At 47.2% G+C, this 25341-nt stretch overlaps 2 protein-coding genes across 18 annotated transcripts in view; both read right to left on the bottom strand.

The window, feature by feature from the left end:
• MTMR1 (myotubularin related protein 1) overlaps positions 1–11257 on the bottom strand; it is a 72367-nt gene extending 61110 nt beyond the window's left edge. For 8 of the 11 annotated variants that reach the window (XM_055081849.1, XM_055081847.1, XM_028482608.2 and 5 more), the window contains exons 1-2: positions 10969–11126; positions 4961–5066 (exon numbers count right to left, since the gene is read on the bottom strand). In XM_055081849.1, coding sequence (XP_054937824.1) covers positions 4961–5066; positions 10969–11126 — 264 coding nt within the window. Of the gene's footprint in view, positions 1–4313; positions 4401–4960; positions 5067–10968 lie in introns of those variants that run through there. The other 3 variants (XM_024116728.3, XM_024116731.3, XM_028482615.2) reach the window with 3 other exon arrangements.
• A 5069-nt stretch (positions 11258–16326) lies between these two features.
• MTM1 (myotubularin 1) overlaps positions 16327–25341 on the bottom strand; it is a 102438-nt gene continuing 93423 nt past the window's right edge. For 4 of the 7 annotated variants that reach the window (XM_028482440.1, XM_028482443.1, XM_055081689.1 and 1 more), the window contains one exon: positions 16327–18151. In XM_028482440.1, the coding sequence (XP_028338241.1) occupies positions 17984–18151 (168 nt within the window). In that variant the 3' untranslated portion in view covers positions 16327–17983. Of the gene's footprint in view, positions 18152–19861; positions 21231–25341 lie in introns of those variants that run through there. The other 3 variants (XM_028482441.1, XM_055081688.1, XM_028482442.2) reach the window with 2 other exon arrangements.

Raw genomic sequence — 25341 nt, 5'->3', positions numbered from 1 at the left:
GGGCAAACAAAACATTTTATTACATTTCTTCTAGTACTCTTAATTATCAGGTAAATCTTCAGGATGACTTGGCATTAAGGCATACATTTATTAGTCTAGTTAATCCATAATCCACATAACAGCTATCTACTCTTTCAACAGGGACAATGTTTTCCAAACTTCTGTCATCTTATATACCACCTCTACGAGTCTGGTTTGCTATATGCATATCACCTGTACTAATATTAGTATTTATCTTTATGTTGACTTTATTTATTTATTTATTTTAAATTTATTTTTGGCCGTGTTGGGTCTTCATTGCCGCGCACAGGCTTTTCTCTGGTTGCGGCGAGCGGGGGCTACTCTTCATCGCAGTGTGTGGGCTTAGTTGCTCCGTGGCATGTGGGATCTTCCCGGACCAGGTCTCGAACCCGTGCCCCCTGCACTGGCAGGTGGATTTTCTACCACTGCGCCACCAGGGAAACCCTTTACGTTGACTTTAAATCCACTCTTTTTTCATATTTCGCCTGGCTTTAAGCAATAATACCCATTAAATCACAAGTCTGATGTGCCAAGTTTTCTACTACACATTAAAATAATTACATAACTGTTAAAACATGTCCATGGGCAAATCATCTAAACTCATCTCATGTGATGCCAGTGATATTCTTACCACACCTTGGGTGATCTCACCTTAAGCTAACTGTCAATTTATGACATGGGTAAATAATAAAACAACTGTACTCTAAAATCTAACATGAGTTGCTAATTATTCAGGTGTGTGGGAATGTACCAGAAATGTATGGTCTCATCACCAATTTCAACAGATGCAAACCTAGGGAAGCTGAACTTTTTACAATTTATTGTACGAAACAAATAGGGACTTCCCTGGTGGTCCAGTGGTTAAGAGTCTGCCTTCCAACGCAGGGGACGCAGGTTTGATCCCTGGGGGAACTAAGATCCCACAGGCTGCGGGGCAACTAAGCCCATCCGCCGCAACAACTGAGCACGCAGGCCACAACTAGAGAGTCCGTGTGCCACAACTACAGAGCCCACGGGCTCAGGAACCCGCGGGCCGCAATGAGGAGCCTGCGCACCACAGCGGAGGATCCCACGTGCCGCAACGAGGATCCCACGGGCTGCAACTAAGACCCGACACAGCCAGAAATGAAATAAAATTAAATTAAATAAATGAATGAATGAAATACCTGAGGATGGAAGACCTAAAGAGACATTTCTCCCAAGAAGACATACAGATGGCCAAGAAGCACATGAAAAGGTGCTCAACATCACTAATCATTAGAGAAATGCAAATCAAAACTACAATGAGGTATCTACCTCACACCAGTCAGAATGGCCATCATCAAAAAACCTACAAACAATGAATGCTGGAGAGGGCGTGGAAAAAAGGGAACTCTCTTACACCGTTGGTAGGAATGTAAAGTGATGCAGCCACTGTGGAGAACAGTATGGAGGTTCCTTAAAAAAGCAAAAATAGAACTACCATACGACCCAGCAATCCCACTACTGGGCCTATACCCTGAGAAAACCATAATTCAAAAAGACACATGTACCCCAATGTTCACTGCGGCACTATCGACAATAGCCGGGACATGGAAACAACCTAAATGTCCATCAACAGACGCATGCATAAAGAAGATGTGGTGCATATATACAATGGAATATTACTCAGCCATAAAAAGGAACGAAATTGGGTCATCTGTAGAGATGTGGACGGACCTAGAGTCTGTCATACAGAGTGAAGTAAGTCAGAAAGAGAAAAACAAATATCGTATATTAACGCATATATGTGGAATCTAGAAAAAAGGTACAGATGAACCTACTTCCAGGGCAGGAATAGAGACGCAGATGTAGAGAATGGACGTGTGGACGCAGGGGTGGAAGGGGATGAATTGCGAGATTAGGTTTAACATAAATACACTACCATGTGTAAAATAGGTAGCTAGTGGAAATCTGTGGTATAGCACAGGGAGCTCAGCTCGGTGCTTTGTGATGACCTAGATGGGCAGCGTGGGGTGGGGGGTGGGGGGTGGGAGGGAGGTCCAAGAGGGAGGGAATACACGTATACACATAGCTGATTCACTTCATTGTACAGCAGAAACCAACACAACATTGTAAAACAATTACACTCCAATTTAAAAAAAGCAAATTTAACAATAATGTGTAGGATATAATCCCAATCTTGTAAAAATAAGTAACAATACACCATCAAAAAAAAAAAGAAAGAAAGAAATGCATGAGACACACCGTTCCCCGCCTTCAGAGATTCTGATTCACTGAGGGGACGGGGACCATGGAAGCCTCATTTCTGCAGGCACCCCAGGGAGTGCTGGTGCGGGAACACCCAAGGGCCACATTTTGAAAAACAGTGAACAGGAAGGCAGTACAAAATTTTAAAAATCACTCTAGCTTTTCCATAGGATGACTTGGGTTCAAACCCCAAGTCTAACTGCATGATACTAAGCAAGTCACTTAACCTCTCTGAGCCTTGCTTTCCTCATCTGTTAAATGATGATTATAATGAAAGCCATCTCACTAGGTTGTTTCAAGAAGTAAATGGATGATATGTCAAAAGAGTATTACAAAACCATAGAGCGCCGCACATGCTAGAGGGCTGATGAGGACGCTGCCGCAGCCTCTACGACTGAGAACACGGTCAGCACTCCAAATCGAGGTGCAAGTGCTCTGCTCCACAGAAGCATCTGCTCCCATTTCATTACTGACACCGAGTTTAACCTATAATAAATTAACCCCCAAATTGAGTGTGTATTTCAAATAAGATATTTGCACAATATATAATTTCAAATATTATCAACGGATGACTGCACATTAAATCCTCAAGGAATTGTATCTGGACCTTCAGGGCCAACCCCATGCACGGCTCCCGTGCCAGAGGTGTCCCAAAGGCCCACGCTGGTTACCCTGATTCTAAGAACTACTTTACACATAGCATGTAAAATTATCCGTGGTTTAGAAACATTTCATGCTTTTATTATTTAAAAGAACTCTCTCCTTGACGAAAACATAACAACTCCTGAATTATAAATTTAACACCAAATTTGCACACTTGGTCACAGGGCGAATCTAACAAAGACAATGATTAAAAAACGCTCTCTTACAATAATTCATCTAAAGCTTTAGCAATGATCTGATGTAGGTACTTAAAATTCAATTTACAAAATATAGAAAAGCCTTCTTTTTCTCTGAATACCATCTGTTAAACCATTCCAACACGAGCTAATTCTGCTATACAAAATTCGTAAATAAACTAAAAAATTGTTTTAAAAACCTTAGTTGCTTCATGTTAAAGTAGAGATTCAGTCTGATCTATTAATGTAGAGGTTAGACAGCTATGCCCACAGTCACCATCCTTTTCTAGAACCCACACAGCACTAACGACTATTCAACCATAGTGAAAACCTTACAGTTAACACATAATTGTCCATAAAGAAAATCAATCCGAGGTCTAAGAGCTATTCTCTGCCAATATGGGTCCTTGAGCCTCTCCACTCAGTAGGGCAGCTTCTCCGCTAACGTGGGGCAAGAGGGCGCCTGGGACCAGTGGGGTCAGCAGCGGCCCAGTGACCAGCCACTCAGGCATAGGTGATGCAGCAAATGCTTCTCCCACCTGGAAACAGCAGTCACGTTTGGCCCAGTCAGGTTCTGAGGAACAGGAGCCCCAGCTCCTCCTACGTGGGCAAACATGAAAACCAGAGAGCGGAGAAACCTATCAAGAACTATACTGCCACTCTTCTGGCTGGCCATATTATCCAATTTCTGTTCATCTCCAGCCATGCTTTCCTCGGGGAAGCATAAGCAACAGCATCCAATGGCTTGGACGAAGCAAGTCCAGCACCATAGCCAAATCTCAATTACACACAGCCTCTGGAGTCAGTTTCTGCACTTGTTACAGGACGGGCTAAAGAGGAAGTGAGGCTAGAGCCCTTCAACACAGACAGCTATTAAGAATGACTTAAGATCGTTATCGTAGCTCTTGAACTCTTTGTAAGATCTGATGCCTGGCAAGGACTATGATTTTGAGAGCCGTTGACCTAGGATAGGACAGGACACTAAAATGTAATTCATACATACTTGTGAAAATCTAGTCTCTCTTACTAGTGGGCAAAAATGACTATAATAAACTGAATCCTCAATTCAAGCAAACTGTACTACTGAAATGTAAACATGGTTTCACGTAAGGTACCTGTTAATAGTTTCTTGACATTAAAACAAAGTTAGTCTTTAGCCTTAACAAAGATGGAGCACGCAAGCATTTTATTTGTTAATTGATTCGACAAGAATTTATTGAGCACCTGTTATGTTCCGGGATCGTGCTGGGGGAGCAGTGGTGAGAAAAAGAGCCCCAGTCTCTGCTGACAAGGAGCTTATCACTCTTAACTTTAGAATAAGCAGGGAATCCAACTTTTAAAATAAACAAGAAGAGATTTCTCAATTCAATAAGGACTAAAAAATGAGGCTGCCCATACAACATTCTTGAGAATTTGCATGTTTTTTGCATTCTAGTATCACATATTAATGCTGAAAACCCATAGGTAGTACATAAATACAGAAACAAATTGTGAAGTTAGGGAAATACTATCTATCAGAAATTTTCTGAAATTCAGAATACTAATAAAGAAAATATAGGCATTTGTTATAATCAAATCTAAAAATATAATATATAATCAAATAATAAAATGGATCTGGATTTTTAAAAGAACGATCATAATCGAAAGTCAGCTTTTCCTCTCAATTATAAAACTATGATCACATATACTAGATCCTGGTAAAAATGTCTCTTCTAAAGTTCAGATCTCTAACAACAGAGAACCTTCCACCCTTGTTCCCAAGCAAATGGCCGGTGAGCATCAAGGGGCCAAAGTCTCACTCGAATTAAAACTGCAATGCTTCTTGGCTACTTAGCATATTGAAAATGAATTAAGGACTCAATTCCGCTTACCTTGTAATCTCTGGATACATTTTCTGATGTCACTGAACCTGAAATCTGACTAGAAATTGTAGCAGCTATAAGCTGTTTACACCATTCAACATGTGATCCTGTAGGACTAAAAGAAATAGTGCAATTAAAACATTTTAAGACATAGGCTCTGAGTGAGAAAAATGAGCACTGACTAGGGATATATGTACATTTCTTTTTTTAGAGAATGAACTTTAATTAGACTATTTGGTTACCTTTACATTTAATGTAAGAACTGAAATATCGACTGACCACTAGGAAGTAAGATTAAGTTCCAGGTTGATTTGAAATGAATCAACCAATTTATGTTAAGGTTAAGATTCTAGGCCTCAGACAGTTAAGTATGTTATGTTCTAGCATTTAATAAAATATCACTCAATTACAATTATATAGAGTGAATATTCTTAATGTAAGTAGAAAATTAATTCTAAAGTGAAATATTTATCTTACAGCATATGCTTTGCAAAAATGCAATCACTTTCATGCTGGTGGTTTTAAATCTAGAAAACGATGTAATTTCAAGCGAATCAAAGTGACTTTTTTTTTTTTTTGCGGTACGCGGGCCTCTCACTGTCGTCGCCTCTCCCGTTGCGGAGCACAGGCTCCGGACGCGCAGGCTCAGCGGCCACGGCTCACGGGCCCAGCCGCTCCGCGGCCTGTGGGATCCTCCCGGACCGGGGCACGAACCCATGTCCCCTGCATCGGCAGGCGGACTCTCAACCACTGCGCCACCAGGGAAGCCCTCAAAGTGACTCTTAATGGAGCAAAGCTGATTGTCTGATTTTAAAAAGAACAGACTAGAAAAGTTATGTCCTATGTGTAGTAATAATGCGACCTTACATTTCTGTAAGTGCTCTGACAACTTACAAAAGGCTCTTCCAGTCCATTATGATATCAGAGCCTGACAACCACATGTGATAAGAAGGCAGAACGGGGACCAGCCAACAGGTTTCTGGGATGAGAACATTGAGGTGCAGTGGACATGGCCCGTCAGAAAGTGGTGGGGCTGTCCTTCCAGGATATGGTACCACCAACGGTGACCAACTCACCGAACCACAGGGCAAAACAGAGGCCAGCGCCACAGATGCTAGCCACTGCCTTATACGAGAACGCAAGGACGCAGAGAAAATGGCACCTCGCGCTTGTGTGCTGCTCTCAAATGTTCAACACATTTCTGCACACAGCCTCACCCGAGCCTCACAGTGACCCACCTTACAGAGGAGAAAACTAAGGCTCTAGCGTTTGACTAAGGTCACACGGCTGGTAAGTGGTCGGGCTGTGCTCATCTGACTTAAAGGACCACGTAAGCAAAGTAAGCACTGAGGGAATTAAAAATTGCCTCCAGAGGCCAGGCTCTTCTCTCAACTCATGAAAGCACTGAAGAAATCAAGTAAAAGGGCAAAAGATACTTAATGAAAGTTTACCTTGCAGGTAGCTTTCACTGTAAACAGTGTTCCAGACCTTTGAAAATCTCATCACTGATTAAATCCACACTCGTGTATTGGAAGGATAAAAAAACCTGGAATCCCTAGGCAGTGTGTAAAATAACGTAACTAGTGAAATAAAGATATTTGATGTGCTCTACGAGCGATCTAAACTGCATTCTCTGGCCGGGACAGCCTAGTGGTTATCTGTGGGGCCGAAAACATAAGTCAAAACATTCGCTGACTGGGCAGACATTCCTGTCATACGCCAAGACTCTATTTACCACAATTAATAACTACGAGGAAGAAGGAGGGGAAAGGGAGGGATATTAGTTTCCTCTTAAAGGCTAAGGCACCGTTACTGTCCGGTTCTCCCATACTTTTCTTGCCAAGCTGCCTTTTCTTCTGCCAGCACCTGGGCCTGTTCACCCACCACGGACGGGAGAGGTGCTGTTGTCCTGTACCTTCCTCTGCCCTTCCTTCTAATGAGGACACTTCCATCTACGGTAGGGAGTCGCCCTCCGCACTTCATAGGGTTCTGCAGGAGGGGGAGGGGGACCCTTGCCCCTCCTGCTCCACTTGGAGGGGAGTAACCCCAAGCTTTCCTCTTGGATCCGGAGCTGTGTAGGCCTGCCCCCAGCACTGGCGGAGGCCACTCCCCACGTCCACCACCTCGACGAACGCACAGAGATAGAGCATAAGACATGAAGAAAACAGAGATGGGAAGCCTCGTCCACACTGTTTGCAACTCTGGCTCTGAATGTGCCTGCGGCCATCTTTCGCCCTGGCTGCAGCAGTGATGGGAGCCAACACACTTCCTTTTTGGCTGGAGCTAGAATGATTTGTGTTTTTGGTACCTGCAACCAGAAGCATCCTGGTCAACAGAGTTATAAACAGTGTGGCATGGTGGGCTGGTAGACGGGAGGCCTGGCTCCGTGTCCTGTTTCTGTCACCAGCTAGCTCCGTGACCTTGAGCGAGCCACATCCTCTCGCAGGCCCACAGCTCCGTCAGCATTAAGAGAAGTACGGTATTCAGAAGAGCGGGGAGGGCCCACGGTCCACGGCTGAGCCACAGCTGCTGAGCCAGGGTCTACTCTGGGGGTCTCTTAAAAGAAGAACGTGAACCAGAGCCGGTCACAAGGGTGGGACTGAGGAGGAAGGCCACGTCTCCTCTCCCCTCTCTGCTCTTTAGTCAGTGCAGTCTCCCTCCACGCTCCTGGTGGCAACAGTCACTCGCGGTCCGGGGGCTCCCAGCTTTGTTTCTCCAGCCTGGACTCCCCCGATCTGGACGCCGAGGATCCCATGAGACAGCTCCACTAGTCGGTCCCAGAGACCCTGCCGGCTCCACGTGTCTAGACCAGCATCAGCCGCCCAGCCTGCAAACTGCTCCTCCAGCCCTCACGTTTCCTAAGTCAGGGAAAGGCACAGCCTCATCCAGGGGCCCCAGGCCCCAAAGCTGGGGGGTTTACCTTGGAGCGCATGCCCCACTTCGCTCTCACATCTGAAAGCTCACCGCGTCTGTCACTCTTATCTGCTAAGTATCGTAAGAGCGCACCTTTTGCCCACCCCTATTCCAATTACCTTTTCCACACGCCCATCATCTGTCGGTGTTCTCCCACCTTGTGAATTTAAGCCCCACCTCTATGCTGGTGACTCCAGCCCAGACACCACCCCTGAACCCCAGGCTTAAATAAACCAACTGCCTCTTTGACATCTGCTCTGGGAAATCCAACTGACATCTCATTACTGCTCCATCCAGGGCTGAGAGCCTGCTAACTTCCTAACCCCGCTCCACGCAGAGGCTTCTCCCTCTCAGCAACGTCGTTCTCCACAAGCCAAAGACACTGGGATTGTCCTTGAGTCTTCTTCTCTCCTACCCGACAACCAATCTTCGCAAACCCTCCTGGCTCTACCCTGCAGATTTTCTTCAAATGATATCTTGAATCGGATCACTTCTCCCTTCCTCCAGCCCACGGCTCCGGCCGCAGCCACCATCCTCTCTCGCCTTGATAACTGCGACAGCCTTCCACCTGCTAGACCCTGATTCCACTCCTTCCCCTTCCGGTGCGTTGTCCACACAGCAGCCGTGGAGAGCGTCCTGAAATCCACACCGTCTGTCCCTGTGACCTCTCTGAGCTTGTCCTCTACTGCTAGCTCCCTCCCTGCTGGTGACACTGGTCTCCTGGCTGACCCTTGAACCCTTGGCTCACCCTCCCGCCTCAGGGAGCGCAGGCCTGTGCTGCCACCTGGATATGTGCATGACTAGGCCCCTCACCTCTTCTGGGGTGTGACTCAAAGGCCACCTTTCTCAACTAGGCTCTCCCTGACCACCCGGCACAAAATTCCAACCACTCCCCAGAGTGCACAGCCCCACCACTTCCTACCCCCTCCCAGCTGACTTTTCTCCCCCAGCACCTAACATAGAACACATTTGACGTGTTCTTTTGTCTCTCTCTCTCGCGCGCGCTAAAAAGATGCTCCACGAGGGCAGGGATTTGTGTGTGTGTGTGTGTGTGTGTGTGTGTGTGTGTGTGTGTGTGTGTGTGTGTGTGTGTGTGTGTGTGTGTTTCGTTCGTGCTGTATCCTCAGGCCTAACACAGTGCCGGACACAGAGCAGGCACTCATATTTGCAGAATAAATGACTGAGAGATTAGCATTTCCAGAACCAACTTAACCCAACTCAGTGAGACGGCCCGCCTGCAGTCCATTCACAACACTACTGCACAGCAATTGTTCTCAAATGCCTACCCCATCCTGTAGCTCCCCTGATGGAAATCCTTTTGTGCCCCCCATAACTACGGTGACCATATAACTTCTCATCCAAGCCAAGACACTACTGTGAAGGGTGCTACTGATAATCACACTGGCTCGACCAGTGCCCTGTACCATCTGGCGCCAAAGAGACAACAAAGCCCACCCTACTTGTAGCTAAGGTGGTTATTAAAAATGCAGAACTTCAGGCTCTACCCAGGAGATGGTGGATTAGATTTAGGGTGGGATCCAAGAGTCTGCATTTCAATCAAGCACTGGAAGTGATCCTGACTCAGGTTATACAGAACTGAACAGAGAAGCATCGGCCCAGAAGACAAAGGTACAATTCCTTGGAAGGCACACAGACCCCTTCAGGATCTAACTCCTGCCTTCCCGCAAGTCTTCTCTATGACCAGTTCCCCACATCCAGCATCCAGCCCACATGGCTGCATGCTCCACTCCTGTGGCCAAAAAGCGTCCCTTGCCCCCGTCCCGCCACTAAAAACTGAAGCAAATAGCCCACCTCCGTGTACCACAGTGCAGTGGATCACAACTGAGGCTGTGGAGCCTTTTGGAAAAATTCCAACTCCTGGGCCTCACCCAAACCTCCTAAATCAGAAGCCTCAGGACTGGGGTCTGGCCACCTGGAGTTCTTAAAAAGCTTCTCAGATGATTCCCGTGCACACCACATCCAGAGCACTTCCAAGCGTACCTCCACCCTGGCACTTATCACACTTGATTTCAATAGCTGGCTTGTTTGTATTCTCCACTAGATGGTAAGCCAGAGAGCGAAAGCCGTCGGGCATTACTCTCTGACTCTCCGAGCCCTCATACACCGCAGAGTATGTGCAGGTGAGTGAAAGCCTGACCGTGTTCCACCTACTGTCTTGGCTGTGATTAGTTTTCAGCGAAGCTGACCACTCGGGTAATTACTTTACTAAAATGCACTGTAATCACACTGAGGTAGAAACAAAGGGAATGTTTCTCGTTGTTCCTCTGCCTTTGGAAACTCCCAAAAGTTCAGCTCAGGGGTGTGACTAAGACAGGCAGGAACCAGCGTCAGCGAAATGGCCAAGACGTGGAAAAGCTGCATATTCCAGGCTATGGGATCACCCACCCCTTGTCCCGAGCGTCAGGGTGGCCCTCCCAGTTGGATCTGGTCGGTGTGTGCTTCTAACTGATTCATCTCAGTTCTCGGACTGCCTAAGAAGCAGTAGCCTTACGTGTCTGTGAAAACAATGAACTGGTTCCTTCAAAGTGTGAAGAACTGAAAGTAAACGACGATGTGTTCTCCAATCGGGAGCAGTTTGGAAGTTTTCCATCCCAGCTTTTCAAACGAGGGTTATCTTTGCCTCTATCTGCGCCAGCCGGACACCCACGGGGTTCCGCCCCCCAACTGCCCCCTACCAACCCCAGCATCAAAGACCCCAAGCAGCGGCGGCGGGATTTGGGTCTTCAGACCACACGAGGCAAGGTCACGCTAAAAAAGGGGCGCCGGGGTGAAATTTCCTCCCAAACGATTCGTGGCCGGGGCAAGGGCTGCCGAGGTGGCTCCAAGGTGCAGTAGGAGGAGGCCTGGGACGCGGTTTGACAGCTGTGAAGCCCCTCGGGGTGCGGGGAGCTCCGGCGCGAGGCGGAAGTGAGCCAGGTGCGGGCCCCAGGGACCAGGCGGGGGTTCCCGGGGCTCCGGAGGGGACGCGGGAGGGGGACGCCCCAGCTCGGCCTCGGCCCGGCGCGCGGGGAAGGGGCAGCCGGGCCTCGCGGGGCCCTCGGGAGTCGGGGAGCGGGAGGCCGCGGCGGCCGGGCCCCGCTTACCTGTCCAGGGTCTCCACGCTGGGCTGCCGGGAGCCGGCGGCGGGGGCCCCCGCGACCCGAGGGGGCCTCCTGCCGCCCGCTGGCCCCGGGCCCAGGCCCCCGCCGCCCTCGCCGCCCCCCGCCGCCGCCGCCGCCGCCGCCGCCGCCGGCCTGTCCATGGCGCGCCGAGCCCGCCGCCGCGGGGAAGCCGCCGTCGGGAGGGGAGCGGCGCCCCGGAAGGTCCAGCCGCGCGCCTCTGGCGGCCCCGATCTGCCGCCCGCCCGGCTCAGGCGGCCGCCGCCATTAGCTGTCACCTGGCGCCCCGCGTTACCCACAAGGCCTCGCGCGTGGGGTGGGGGGCGGGGAGGGCGGCGCGCGGCCGGGAGCCGGGTCCCGCCCCCCGCCCCGCCCGAACCCCACCTGGGCGCCCGGCCCGCGAGCCGGCGAGGTAGGGCCCGGGCGACTGGGCACGTCCCCAGCCCCTTGGGGTCGAAATCCACCAATGGATTATGCAGAAAGAACGTGCTCTGCTCAGGAAACTACCAGACTGACAGTAGAGATGCAGGGTTAAAAAAAAGAAAAAGTTTAGGGAAATTCAGCTACTCAGCGTGATTTGTTTTCCCTCAGTTTTCCTTCCCAGAAAAGTTTGGCGGTGGGAGAAGCCCAGGCCCCCTGGGGCCTCCCTGGTCTTGACGTCTCCAACCCCGAGCAATCCCACACATTTTAGCAACCCCTCCTCACTCCGTTCTTACCCAGCCGTCGGTAGGGCAACCAAGTGTTCTGATACCGCCCTCGGCACTTCCGCCCTTGCTTTACATTAACAGTAGCATTTAACTTCTGTCAGCTAAATCACCGCTTGTGAAAATCAAGGCAGTATCTGAAGATAAAGGCATTTAGGACATTTGATTCCTGTTCAATATGTATTTTCCCTACTCATTTTGTTACGGTTTGCATATCCAACGGGCTCATCCCCTCTCAGCCCACCCCTGATTTAGTTGGGGACGGGGGATGGGAATCATGGCTAAGCCCCTTTGCCTGTGATTGCCCTGGGTATGACCTATGACCCAAGTCTGGCCAGTGAAATATAAAGGGAATACTTCCCATCCTGATAAAAGGCAGACCTGTAGACAAGCAGTTACTAGTTCCCATCCCAAACCCATCCCGCCCTCCCAGCTTAATAACTTCCAACTGAACTGTGAGCATGGGATGCCTGAAAGCCCAGCAGCCATCCTAACACCCACGAGGGGATGAGCCTGGGGTGAAAGGGTGACAGGGTGAGGAGAGCTGGGAGGAAGGAAGGAAAGATCTCCAGATACACTGGAGACCCACCTCTTGCAGGCTTCTGGTTTTCCAAAATTACTAAATCAAATATTTAACCCACTCTTACAGACTGAATGTGTCTCTGCCCCCACCTCCACCATTTATATTGAAGCCCTAACCCTCAAATTGGTATTGAGGTATTTGGAGATGAGGCCTTTGGGAGGTGATTAGGTCATAAGGTCATAAGGCTAGGGCCCTGAAATGATGGGATTAGTGCCTTTTTTTTTTTTTTTTTTTTTTTTTTTTTGTCTGTGTTGGGTCTTCGTTACTGTGTGTGGGCTTCCTCTAGTTGCAGCGAACCAGGTCTACTCTTCATTGTGGTGGCTTCTCTTGTTGCAGGGCAAGGGCTCTAGGCGTGCGGGCTTCAGTAGTTGTGGCACGCGGGCTCAGTAGTTATGGCTCGCGGGCTCTAGAGCGCAGTCTCAGTAGTTGTGGCGCACGGGCTTAGTTGCTCCGCAGCAGGTGGGATCTTCCCGGACCAGGGCTCGAGCCCGTGTCCCCTGCATTGGCAGGTGGACTCTTAACCACTGCGCCACCAGGGAAGCCCTGCCGGACTTTTAAAAGGTTTGCCAATATGTGGGTGTGGGGTGGTATCCCACTGTGGTTCAAACGTACATTCCCCTGATGGGATATCACCGAACTCCTATTTAACTAAGAAGACTCAGTTCTGACTGCCTTCCCAAGAAGTTCCTCCTTGACCCCCTGTCTTGGCCCCAAAGCCGCCCAATCTGCCTCTATTAGAGCACGGTGCACCCTGCATGGGAATTACCAGTTAACTGAACTGTCTTCCTAACAGGCCAGACACTCAAAGGAGGCCACTGTTTTACTCAGTTTTGTTTCCCAACAAAGATCAGCTGACACGGGTCTGGGTCATAGTAGACAGTATTTGTTGATAAATACTGTCTAAAAAAATACTATCGAAAATATTGCCTAAAAAAAAAACCACTTCTGGTTCTTAGTCTCATCTATAAAACGACCCCCCCCAAAAAAACCCCAAACAAACCAAAACACCCTAAAAAACCAAGCCTATCAATTTTATAAGGTTGTGGGAGGCTACACAGTACAGAGTTTGGCACATATGCCCCCAATAAATAGCTCCCTTTTCTTCCATACAGGGACCAAGGGGCTTGAAAGTACCTGGTCTGGCTTTAGATAGATGCGAGGCTAGAAACAGGGAACGTCAGAGGCAACTCTAAGTCTAAATACCGCCTGAGATGTAACAAAATGAATTGAGCTAGTTGTTTCCCTAATTGTGAGTCACTGTAGAGCTGGTAACAGGAGAGTGTGTCTGACCTTTCCGCTTGCAGGCCCACCATCATCTGCCAACACGGACTGAGGTGCGGTAGCAGCATCATAGCCTCCCCAGATGTCCACATCCTAATGCCTGGAACCTGTTCTGTGTTACCTTACACAGCAAGGGGGCATTAGGGTTGCTGATTCTCTGACTCTGAGGTGGGGAGAGCAGCCTAGGTTATCCAGAGGGGCCCAATATAATCACCAAGGTCCTTTTTTTCCTTTTTCTTATTTTGGCCACGTGGGGAATCTTAGTTCCCCGACCAGGGATCAAACCTGTGCCCACTGCAGTGGAAGCGCGGAGTCATAACCCCTGGACCGCCAGGGGAGTCCGCTAGGGTCCTTTAAATGTCAACAAGGGAGGCGGAAGAGTCAGAGTTGAGAGATTCGAAGGTGCTGTGCTGCTGGCTTTAGACACAGAGGAAGCGGCCAGGACTCCGCGAAAGCAGGCGGCCACTGGAGGCTGGAAAAGGCAAGGAAAGGATTCTCCCCTAGAGCTGCCAGAAGGAATGCAGCCCTGCTGACACCTTGACTTTAGGCCAGGGAGGCTAATTTCAGACTTCTGACCTCCAGAACCGTAAGAGAATAAATGTGTGGGCAAGATAATAAATCACCACTAAGTCTGTGGTGATTTCTCACAGCAGAAACAGGAAACTAATACACAGGGCCAATGCCACCTTCTACCAGAAATATTGTATGTGCATAAGTGATGAAAATGTGTTTCTGACAAGGGCTGTTTGACTTGTAAGGAATCTTCGAGAACGTGCAGTCCATACCCTCACTGAGCGGGCGGACACGAAAGCCTCCTCCCGGGCCTCTCGAGCGGGTGCTGGGAGGGCCTCACATCTTCCATCCAAGAAGCAGGTCCAGAGCCCAGACGGGAACCCAGGTCCCCACACGTCCCGACCAGGGTTCTTTCTAATACAGGTTTGTGACATAAAGCTCCCGAGATGAGATGAACAACTTTCTTTTGTAATTTATGTGGACTGCACCGTGGAACAGTCCATTTCAGAGGCACATACGTATTAACCACTATAAATGAATAAGCCGTGTTCTCCGTAACTACTAGAAAAACAAACTAAATCTTGATGGTCATGTCTGAACATTTTAGCTACCTTACATGGTTTAAATACTAAGCATTTAGCTACCCTACATGGTTTAAATACATTAGCAGCTTTGCTTTTAAATGACGAATGATTGCAAATAAGGAATAAACCATATCTGAATCTGAGCCTCATAAGGAAATGAGAATACTTTGTTTTGCTGATCTTTCATCTTCCAGATATGTTTAATACAAAAGACTTTACTAATAATTCCTTAACTAAGTTATAAATCTACCAATAGATGCCAGAGTATTAGATTAGACTCATTTCAAAAATTGGTATTCCGGCAGCATGCTTTAGTGATTCTGTGAACCTAAAAGAATTCGACTGCAATCTACTTCAACCATCAGGTTTTCCTGCAGGTGTGCTAATCCTCGTTCTTGTTCGTGCTGCATGCTGCATATATTTACTTCCTTGGGGTGTCCCCAGATTTTACTCTAATGGCCGCCAATGGCTATGTCCTCCGGTCAGAGGTGTATATACCCTGTAATAAATTCCTGTATTTTAAGAGCATTCCCTTTATATAGTCCTGCCTTTGTCTAATGCTCCCAAATGCCACATGAGCTGTCCACATGACTGACAGCTGCATTCTGTAGAGAGGGCTGCAGGTGATGAGATACTGGTCAACAGATTTTCAAACTTTTGAGTATTATTCCTTCCCCAAAACTGTAAGGAGGAGCTTTGCTGCATTATCAAAAACAGATCAGAAAGTACTATGACTATAGTTAGGAAAAACCTGTTATATTATCAAAAATAGATATGATTCCAATTTACTTGAAGGGCTGTCCCAGGAAGAGATTATTCTATTTCATTCCAGAAGGCAAAGCTAAGGCTATTCAGTGGGAATGCAAGAGAGGCAGAATTCAGTTCGATGCCTGCATACATTTGTTTCAATGCTCTGGGACTTTGGGCAAGTCAGTGAACCCCTGCAGCAACAGTGCGCTCCACGGTTGAAAAACAACGATGATAGAACACCACGTGGCCACGAGGGCGCAGTGAGGGTGAAACACAGCCGTGCCTGAAGAAGAACCTTGGAGAGCATTTCAAATACTCATAGTTTTAAAAGAGATACTTACTCTTTTAAGAGTCCTATTTGGATTTTTTTAAAATGGTAAGTTTACTAGTATAACTATTTAGCGTTCTTAGGACACGCGTAGATAATTTCCAGTTGGCCGCATTTGAAGAATTTTAATAATTCTTACCTAAGGAGACATCGAGTATGACTTGTTTCAACCAGTCTCTTAATCTCCCTTAATGTCAGCTGCTGTGTTCTCCATCCGGAGTCTGAAAGTCTTGCGTCTCTGCAGCCCAGCACTTCTGTGAAAGCTATCCCTACTTTAATAAAGACAGCCGTGGCCTGACATAGAGAACAGGCTTGTGGTTGCCAAGGGGGAGGGGGGGTGGGGGAGGGATGGACTGGGAGTTTGGGATTAGCAGATGCAAACTATTACATATAGAACGGATAAACAACAAGGTCCTACTGTATAGCACAGGGAACTATATTCAATATCCTACGATAAACCATAATGGAAAAGGATATGAAAAATAATATATATATATATTTATAACTGAATCACTTTGCTGTACAGCAGAAATTAACACAACATTGTAAATCAACTATACTTCAATAAAATACATTTAAAAAAATAAAGGCAGCTGTGGCTTAAAATCTGCATTGTGAATGTACTTAAATTTCCAATACTGTTGGGGTTTGGGGAGAGCCCTATACAAGGTTGCTAGTAAGATAAAGGGCATGTGAAGTAGATCCAGGAAAAGCAAGTAAGATGAGCAACATGCACATTTAAGACACATACACAGTTACAGCCCTGGGAATAGAGTGCAATGTTTAGTTAATATATTTATTACAGCAGGTCTTTAGTCATTATTGCCATGAAACATTTGTCATGAAATTTCACAAAATCCTTTCAGCTATTAGTATTAGCTTTTTTTCTTCTCGTGGAGTGACACTTTGTTAATTTATGAAATATTTACAGCGTTTACAAAAAGCAAGAGACTGTCTAAAAAATTTCTTATACATACAAAATTTATACATTTATACTACTGCATTTGAGATGTCTTACTTGGTAGACCATTAAGCTATGACATAAAATAATTTACAAAGATATATTTAATCTCTCTTAATTCACTGAAAACAAAACCATATTAGCTATAAATAGTCCTTTACAAATCACTGTAGAACACATTAATTGTTTTTTAACTGTAGCCTTAACTTTTACAAATATACTGACTAAATGAATTAGTTCAGATATCAAATAGAACTGCATTTGAAATTGCATTTAATACTACCAAAAAAAAAAAACCTGAAAAAGCAAACCGCTGGTACTTCAAGTAAAAATTTGTAGAACGAGTTTTTATGCACGCCTGGGTGGGGAGGGGTGTCGAACACCACTGAAATTGAAATGCATAAACACCATACTTTCAAGAATACGCTCAACAAATGTACATCTGCGGCTTTTATTTCAAAGGATGCTGCTCTAGCGACAGCTCACACATCCGAGATGGTCAACCCGACACTTTGGCAGATCAGCTAGTTTGACTAGAGCAACGTTTGCGAAAACATTCACGTAAGCAGCATAACGCATCCAACATCTTCAAACAGTGCTATAGAAGGGGTTTCCACCGCCTGAAAATAGGTCAGAGTTCTAGGCAAGCTCACGAAAGAACTTAGGAAACAGAACTGGCGATGTTAAAAACAATCAAATCGTATTTAACTGGGCCCTATCAGTTTTTTTAATATAAAAATATGCTTCTCTTGGGGAAAATACTTCCTATTCCAAAATTGCGAAATAATGGAAAGCTCATCTACACAGCTATCTGTCCTTAAGTCATCACACTTACGATGGTATGAAATTTGGCAATTATTTAAACACCTTGCTTGTGGATTATGCCTTGGAAGCTGAGCTCAATCTGGTTTTGGCAGGAACACACATCTTTCACATTTGGGTTCCTTTTAGATCACCCTAAGCAACTACTGTAAGCAGTTCGAGGTAAATCCATTTCACAGACATATATTTTCTCCCCTTTACTTAAAAATGTTGTTCCAATGAGGCCCACAAAATACATATTGTACACATAGTATTTCTGAAGAGGTAAATACAATTTAAATATTATCTTTCAAAACCCCATCTGGGCTCCTTTCTTCCAACTGCCGTGTAGACACTGTAGTTTTCTTGCAATATGTATTCTAGAAGGCACATGTTCAAGAGTTTAAGATTATGTTAGTTCAAGTTCTACATGGAGGCAAATATTTTAACCTACTCTGTACAGAGGCCCCGAATGAAAGTCAGCTATTTCCTTTATTAGAAGTGAGTCTGCACGTGGGGCATCATTTGCGAAGGACTAGAAGGTGAGGTCGAGGGATCGGAAAGCTTGGGAGAGTTGGCGAGCTGCAGCTCCTCAAGTCGCTTTATGTACTCGTCGCGCAAGGCCAAGAGCTCCATGTAACGCTGCTCCACCGGATTTGGCTGCTGGAAAGAAGCACAGATGTGAGTTCCCGCTTTCCGCCACCATGACACGCCTGTGCCCCACATCTGCTGCGGCTGCCGCTTTCTGAACAAAGCTGCTCGTTGTGGGTTAACACACATCACTTCCTTCAATGCTGCGTAATTTACAAATACAGAAAAGCACAAAGATTAATAAAAAAAAAAACAAAACCACCCAGCTATTTGCCACCAAGAAATAACTCACGTACACATAAAAAGATGCGTCGGCATCTTTTAAAAATGCATCGACCCAGGCACAGCTCCGGGCTCCTGTGTCACCTGTCCCTGCTGCCCGCTTTCACGCCCAGAGGCAACAACTCTTCTCAGGTTGGCATGCAGCCTTCCTTCCCGAGCAGACTTGTGACACTTTTCCTCTCGATGACTATCCAGCAACAAAATACACCATTCTTCTCTATTTGGTGAAAATTTACATCAATGGTGGTATTCTGTACTTATCAACCGACACTGTGATCCGACTATTTTTCTCAAGCGGAGTGATCCCAGTTGAATTCGTTGAATGAATAAACCACAGCTGATCTATCCATTCCCAATAGTGGGACATTCCCCACTATTATAAGCGACGCTGGGCCATCTTTGGACACATCTCCTCAGACTTGTATGTGAATGTTTCTCGAAGGAATTTTCCTGGTGGGTGGGGAAGGAATTGCTGGAGAGGACAGTATGGTCTTTTCAACTTTACTAGACGCTGCCCAATTGTTCTCTGAGGTGGGGAGATGACCTTATGCTCCCACTAGTGGCATCTGGTGATTCCTGTCGCTCTACATCCTCATTAGAACTTAGCAACGTTAAGAGAAAGAGCTTTTGCCAATTTGATGAGTATAACATGGTATCTCATGGTAGCTTTAGTTTGCACATCTTTTCACGTGCATGGCTGAAAGCAGTGGCTCTGACGGGCAGCCCAGTGTGAATCTCCAGTCTGCCTCTTAACAGCTGTGTGACAACTCTCGGGGTGCCTCCATTTCCCTATCTGTCAAATGGGAATAAACCCAGCCCAGACCACAGGGTTGCTGTGAGACTGAAGTTAGTCAATACAGTCTGTTCCGGTACAACACTGATGTCTTTGATTGATAAATAGGGGACTGATGGCGGTACAAAGTAGAAGTTACACCAAAACACAAGGGAGATTCTCCCTGGTACCAATTTAAGTACCAATTTAATACTTGGTACTTTGATTTAACATCCCTGGGATGTTAATTGTTTAAACTTTTGTACTGAGATAGAAATTACATACAGTAATGCACACAAATCTTTAAAAAATGTTCAGCTCAGTGAATCTTTGTATACATATACACGAATGTAATCACCACCCAGGCCAAAATATACAACAGAACAGACCCTAGACTCCCTTGCCAACATGTTAAGGTTCTGAAGTGATCAAGGGCAAGCTTCTAGAAAGCTTGAGCAGTATATGAGGACATTAAGAAAAAAGCTGAAAGTCTACACAAGTGCCCTCCTTCATGGCTAGTGGCTTCTAGAACCGTCCTGCTTTCCACTGCATTAAGCTATCTGCTGAAGCCGCGAGTACCAACAAGCTGCGAAGACGCTACGCTGATGAAGAAGGCTATACCCTGGAGCTGACTTGTACTGGTCAGGAGAATGGTCTGTATCAGAAGCAGATGCTCTCCAGGACCTGCATCTCAGAGAAGGGGGCACACTAAACCCCAGGGCTCCTGCCCCCTTAAAGACTGTGTACGAGTTTCCTGGGGTTTAAGACTGTGTATGAGCTTCCTGTGGCTGCCATAACAAATGAACATCAACTTGATGGTTTAAAACAACAGAAATTTATTTTCTCACAGTTCTGCAGGGCAGAAAGCCCCAAATCAGGCTGTCAGCAGGGCCACACTCCCTTTGCAGGTTCTAGGGGAGGAGCCTTCCTTGCCTCTTCTAGCTTCTGGCAGCTCGAGGTTTCCTTGGCTTGTGGCCACATCACTCCAATCACTCTCTGTTTTTACACGGCCTCATCCTGTCTGTCTCTCAAATCTTCCTCTCTTCCCTTATGAGGACACGTTATCATTGGATTTAGGGCCTGACTAAATCCAGGAGGATCTCATTTTGAGATCCTGAACTTAATTATACCCGTAAAGACCCCTTTTCCAAATAAGGTCACAGTGACAGGTTCCAAGTGGATGTGTCTTCTGGAGGCCACCATTCAACCCACTACGGGCTGCCAAGGCCTGATTGCTGCCTTCATCAGCGCTCTGGTTACAGAGGTGCACAGGTTTGGAGGGGTCTCCTCCTACCTCCTACTGCCATCCCTCCTGTAAGTCCCTGTTCTTTTTACCGCATGACTTTGCAGAACGTAAGGTTTCTTCCAAAATGCGTATTGGCATGAGAACAGGAATGCTTGGTGGAGCACCCGACACCCAGTAAGTGCTGTGCGCTGCCCGTTAATATCCTTTGCCCATTTTTCTCTGAATGCGCTCCACCCAGGGCCAGACACTGCTCTAGGCGCTCAGGACCCATCAGTGAACAAAGGAGGCCCAAACGCCCACGTTCATGGTGTTTCTCTTCCAGCAGGGGGAGACAGACAAACAATGAAGACAACGCTGTGAGGTACACAGGATGTGGAAGGTGGTGAGGACTAGGGAAAAGGAGGCAGGGTGAGACACCACCAGACACGCTGGTTACACTCTCAACAGGGGGGCGACCAAGCAGATGCTTGAGTGTCTGGAGGCTGAGCAAGGAGCCCAGGGTGGCCAAATCAGGGTGTGTGAGCAGGAGTCGTCGGCGAGGAGGCCGGGAGGTCAGAGGTCAGGCGTGGGGCAGGGGCCACACGAGGCCTCAGAGGTCTGAGGCTTTGGGCCTTGGGCTTTGGCCCTGGGGGAGGCAAGCGGCTGCCTGGACAGTGCTGAGGAGAGGAGTGCTGGCATCTGGGGGGTATATTTCACAAGGAACACTTCGGCTGCCGTGTTGAGAACAGACTAGAAGGAAGCAAGCTGAGAACCAGAGAGTCCAGCTGGAAGGCTCTGCAGCAACACACAGCCCCAGGCTCGGAGGCTGGACGGGTTTCTGAAGGCCAAGCCCAGCAGGCTCTCCTGACAGCCTGGGATGAGAGAGCAGGGGAGACAAGGATGACTGTCGGGAAAACACAAGCTCACCTGTAGTGACAATCTCGACTGTGCTCACAGCGTCACAGGTACAGACACACGTGAAAGCCTACCGCACTGCACACTTTGAATGTGTACAGATTACTATGTGTCAATTATACCTCAATGAAGCTGTTTGTTTGTTTGTTTGTTTTTTGCGGTACGCGGGCCTCTCACCGCCGTGGCCTCTCCCGCTGCGGAGCGCAGGCCCCGGACGCGCAGGCTCGGCGGCCGTGGCTCACGGGCCCAGCCGCTCCGCGGCACGTGGGATCCTCCCGGACCGGGGCGCGAACCCGCGTCCCCCGCATCGGCAGGCGGACTCTCAACCACCGCGCCACCAGGGAAGCCCGAAGCTGTTTTTTTAAAGTGGGCGGGCGGGAGGATGACTGTCAGGTTTCTGGGCAGGGCGCGTAGGATGGAGCTGCCGAGCGCGGCGAGCCAGCGGGAGGAGCAGGTCTGGGGAACGGGAGGTCTGTGTGGACGTGTGACATTTGCTGTGCCAGGACCACTTACCAGTAAACATTTACCATCAACAGTCCGTTCTTTCCCCCCCACCCCGCCACCTTCTCACCCTCCCCAGTCTCCGAACCTCCATGCTCTGTTTCTGGTCTTGGCTATTTTGAAAACCTCTCTTTCCCATATGACTGTTAGAATCTGTTTGTTATTGTACCAGCAAGCACAATTAAGACAAGACAAAGAAATGAGAGGTAAAACGATCATTTTTGCCGATGACGAGGCTATAGAGTTAGAAAACTATTAGAAATAAAGAGACAGTTCGATCTAGTAATGGGTACAAAATATGTAGAAGTCATTAGTCTATAAACAAACAAAACCAATTTAGAGGATGTACTAGAAGGAAAGAGTGCATTTGTGACAGTGTATCAAGGGACACAATGATGAGAAATGAAATTCGTAGTCAAGTGACTATAAATCCCACACCTCGACGTCTCCCTTGGGGAATGAGGCATGAAGTTCTAACTTTTCTATCAGAAATGACTTAAACCCCACCCAGGTAAGCCTGTGAATGTCTGTCCTCGTGGTCATCCTAAGCAAAATGGGAACTGCCCAGGGCAACTCTGGTTCACAGCCACGTGGAGCGCAGAGGTCCCCAAAGGACAATACGCGACTCCCCAGCAGCCGAAGGTCCCACACAGGTTTACGTGACTAAATTATCCTTTGGCTTTCAGCATGAGCAACTTCCTCATATTACATAAAAGTACCACGTTAGCTTAATCATAGCTTGTCAAAGGTAAGCATCGGTCTGACAGTTTACCCTAGTAACTGCCTGTATACCAACTGGGCCACACAACTGAGTAACGATTTCAGTGGTTAAGTATATTCTTTTAGGTCTACGTTGTATAATTTGCAAAGTCCTAGGTGATTGGATTGTAATCTAGTTCTGTACGAAATAATGTCCTGCATAAGATCTTTCGGGAAACCTGATGCACTTCATTCACATTTCTGTTTCCACATTTCTCAAGTGTTTATCATCATCGGCTTATGTTCCTGGGCGCCCCTGCCGGTCTGGGAGCTCCTTGTGGGCACAGACCACCTCTTCTTAATTTCTGGGTCCCCCCGGTGCCTGACGCATGGGAACGCTCAGTATTTGGTAGATGAAAACACAAGGTGCCGAGCGACAATAAAGACACGTGTAGGACCCTTGACGTTCAGAAAATCTATACAGAAAGGGTAAGTTATTTTCTTGGGGTAAAGGTCACAGACCCTAAAACACACCAATCAGTGGCTCAAAATAAAAACCTCAATCAAACAAATATGCATTCCTACCTGGCCCAGTTCCATTTTGCTAAGCTCTGGGAGAATAAGGGGGAGAAACACATCACAGTAAGTTCTGCCAGTGATGTCCCTGCAAACTTGACTTGTCACACAATTGTCATTACCTTTGTATATCATAAATGAATTGCTTTTTTTGGTTTGTTTTGTTTTGTTTGTTTATTTGCGGTACGCGGGCCTCTCACTGTTGTGGCCTCTCCCGTCGTTGCGGAGCACAGGCTCCGGACGCGCAGGCTCAGCGGCCCTGGCTCGCGGGCCCAGCCGCTCCGCGGCACGTGGGATCCTCCCGGACCGGGGCACGAACCCGTGTCCCCTGCATCGGCAGGCGGACTCTCAACCACTGTGCCACCAGGGAAGCCCATGAATTGCTCTAAATGCCTGCAGTTTCAAGAATTTCTCCAAGTACAAATGGGTGACGGGAGATTACAGAATCTGTACAGAAATTGTCAGCATTTTCTAAAAAACAATAGTTTTTTAAAAAGCCATGATAAATACAGAAAAGGTGAAATTTATAGGACAAACAGTGCTCATCTATATTTGTTAATCAGAAAAGGAACACGCCCCATGTAACACTGCTTAGAACCCTGTAAGAATTCCCATTTCCTCTTTACTTGATATTCCAAATGCTGGAGCTACACTAAAGGCATTCCCTCTGTGTGCTTCTCAAATCCCAAACTAAACAAGTGAATGTTCTCAAGCCCTGGAATCTGTCACTTTCCAAAAGACTACACATTTCAACCATTACGAAACTGCAAAAGGCTTTCATGCAAGCAAGCAGAGACCTTGAAACAAGAGGGCCAGCTTAAACGTGCATTTCCCCAGTGGGAAGAGAGAGCACACACACACACTGGCATGTGGCCAGCTGCCAGAGTGGAATAAACAAACCGAAGGACAGACTGAGCACCGGGCCCTGCTGTTGCCCGACTATTTGTAGCGGGATTAAAGCTGCTGCTTACGCAAGACCGGCCTGGGACTGCAGGAAAACGTGCAAACCTTTACAGAGAGCAATCGCAAATATTGACTATTTGGAGCACTTAGAACAAATGGCTCAGTGGACATACTTCTAAGCCCTCGCAAACAGGCTGGACTTTCCTTCTGATCTTGGATGCAGTGAGGCTGGGAGAAGGGAAAGCCTGACTGTGCCTTTAATAAAATGTGCAGTCTTTCGCTTCAAAAATCACCATTGCCATGTTGGACCGAGAAATGGCCAAATGACTGTACTATCCTTTGACAGATCAATTATCTTTACTTTAGAAGTAAAGACCTTCAGTAAAGAGCACTCTGATATTAGCTGACAAGTACATACACCTGAACAGAGAGTAGAAAATGTTCCTTTTCCTTAAAGGATCATCTCAGTCTAGTCGCCGGAAAGAACCTTCTTATGATGTCTAACAACTTATAATGATTAAAGAAAATCCTTGACAATCAAAACTCAGAAATTTTCCAGAGCTTTAAATTAGTTTACATCTTAGTAAAAAAAAAAAAAAATTGTACTATTCATGTTATCAGGAAAAATGTAAGTTTAACACCAATCAAAATAAATGGTTTAGTGGGGCTTCCCTGGTGGCACAGTGGTTAAGAATCTGCCTGCCGATGCAGGGGACACGGGTTCGAGCCCTGGTCCGGGAAGATCCCACACGCTGCGGAGTAACTATGCCCGTGCACCACAACTACTGAGCCTGCGCTCTAGAGCCAGCAAGCCACAACTACTGAGCCCGCGAGCCACAACTACTGAAGCCCACACTCCTAGAGCCCATGCTCCACAACAAGAGAAACCACTGCAATGAGAAGCCTGCGCACCGCAACAAAAGAGTAGCCCTCACTCACTGCAACTAGAGAAAGCCGGCGTGCAGCAACGAAGGCCCGATGCAGCCAAAAACAATAAATAAATAAATAAAATAAATTTAAAAAATAAATGGTTTAGTAATTAAAAACATTTTTTGTGTGTGTGGTACGCGGGCCTCTCACTGTTGCGGCCTCTCCCGTCGCGGAGCGCAGGCTCCGGACGCGCAGGCTCAGCGGCCACGGCTCGCGGGCCCAGCCGCTCCGCGGCACGAGGGATCTTCCCGGACCGGGGCACGAACCCGCGTCCCCTGCATCGGCAGGCGGACTCTCAACCACTGCGCCACCAGGGAAGCCCTAAAAACAATTTTTAACTAAGTTGTGTTTAAAAGTAAGTGTCATAGATGAATGGATAAAGAAGATGTGGCACATATATACAATGGAATATTACTCAGCCATAAAAAGAAACGAAACTGAGTTATTTGTAGTGAGGTG

Source organism: Physeter macrocephalus, chromosome 21 (genome assembly GCF_002837175.3).
Source record: "Physeter macrocephalus isolate SW-GA chromosome 21, ASM283717v5, whole genome shotgun sequence".
NCBI classification, from domain to species: Eukaryota; Metazoa; Chordata; class Mammalia; order Artiodactyla; family Physeteridae; genus Physeter; species Physeter macrocephalus.
This window is presented reverse-complemented; position numbering and strand designations above follow the sequence as displayed.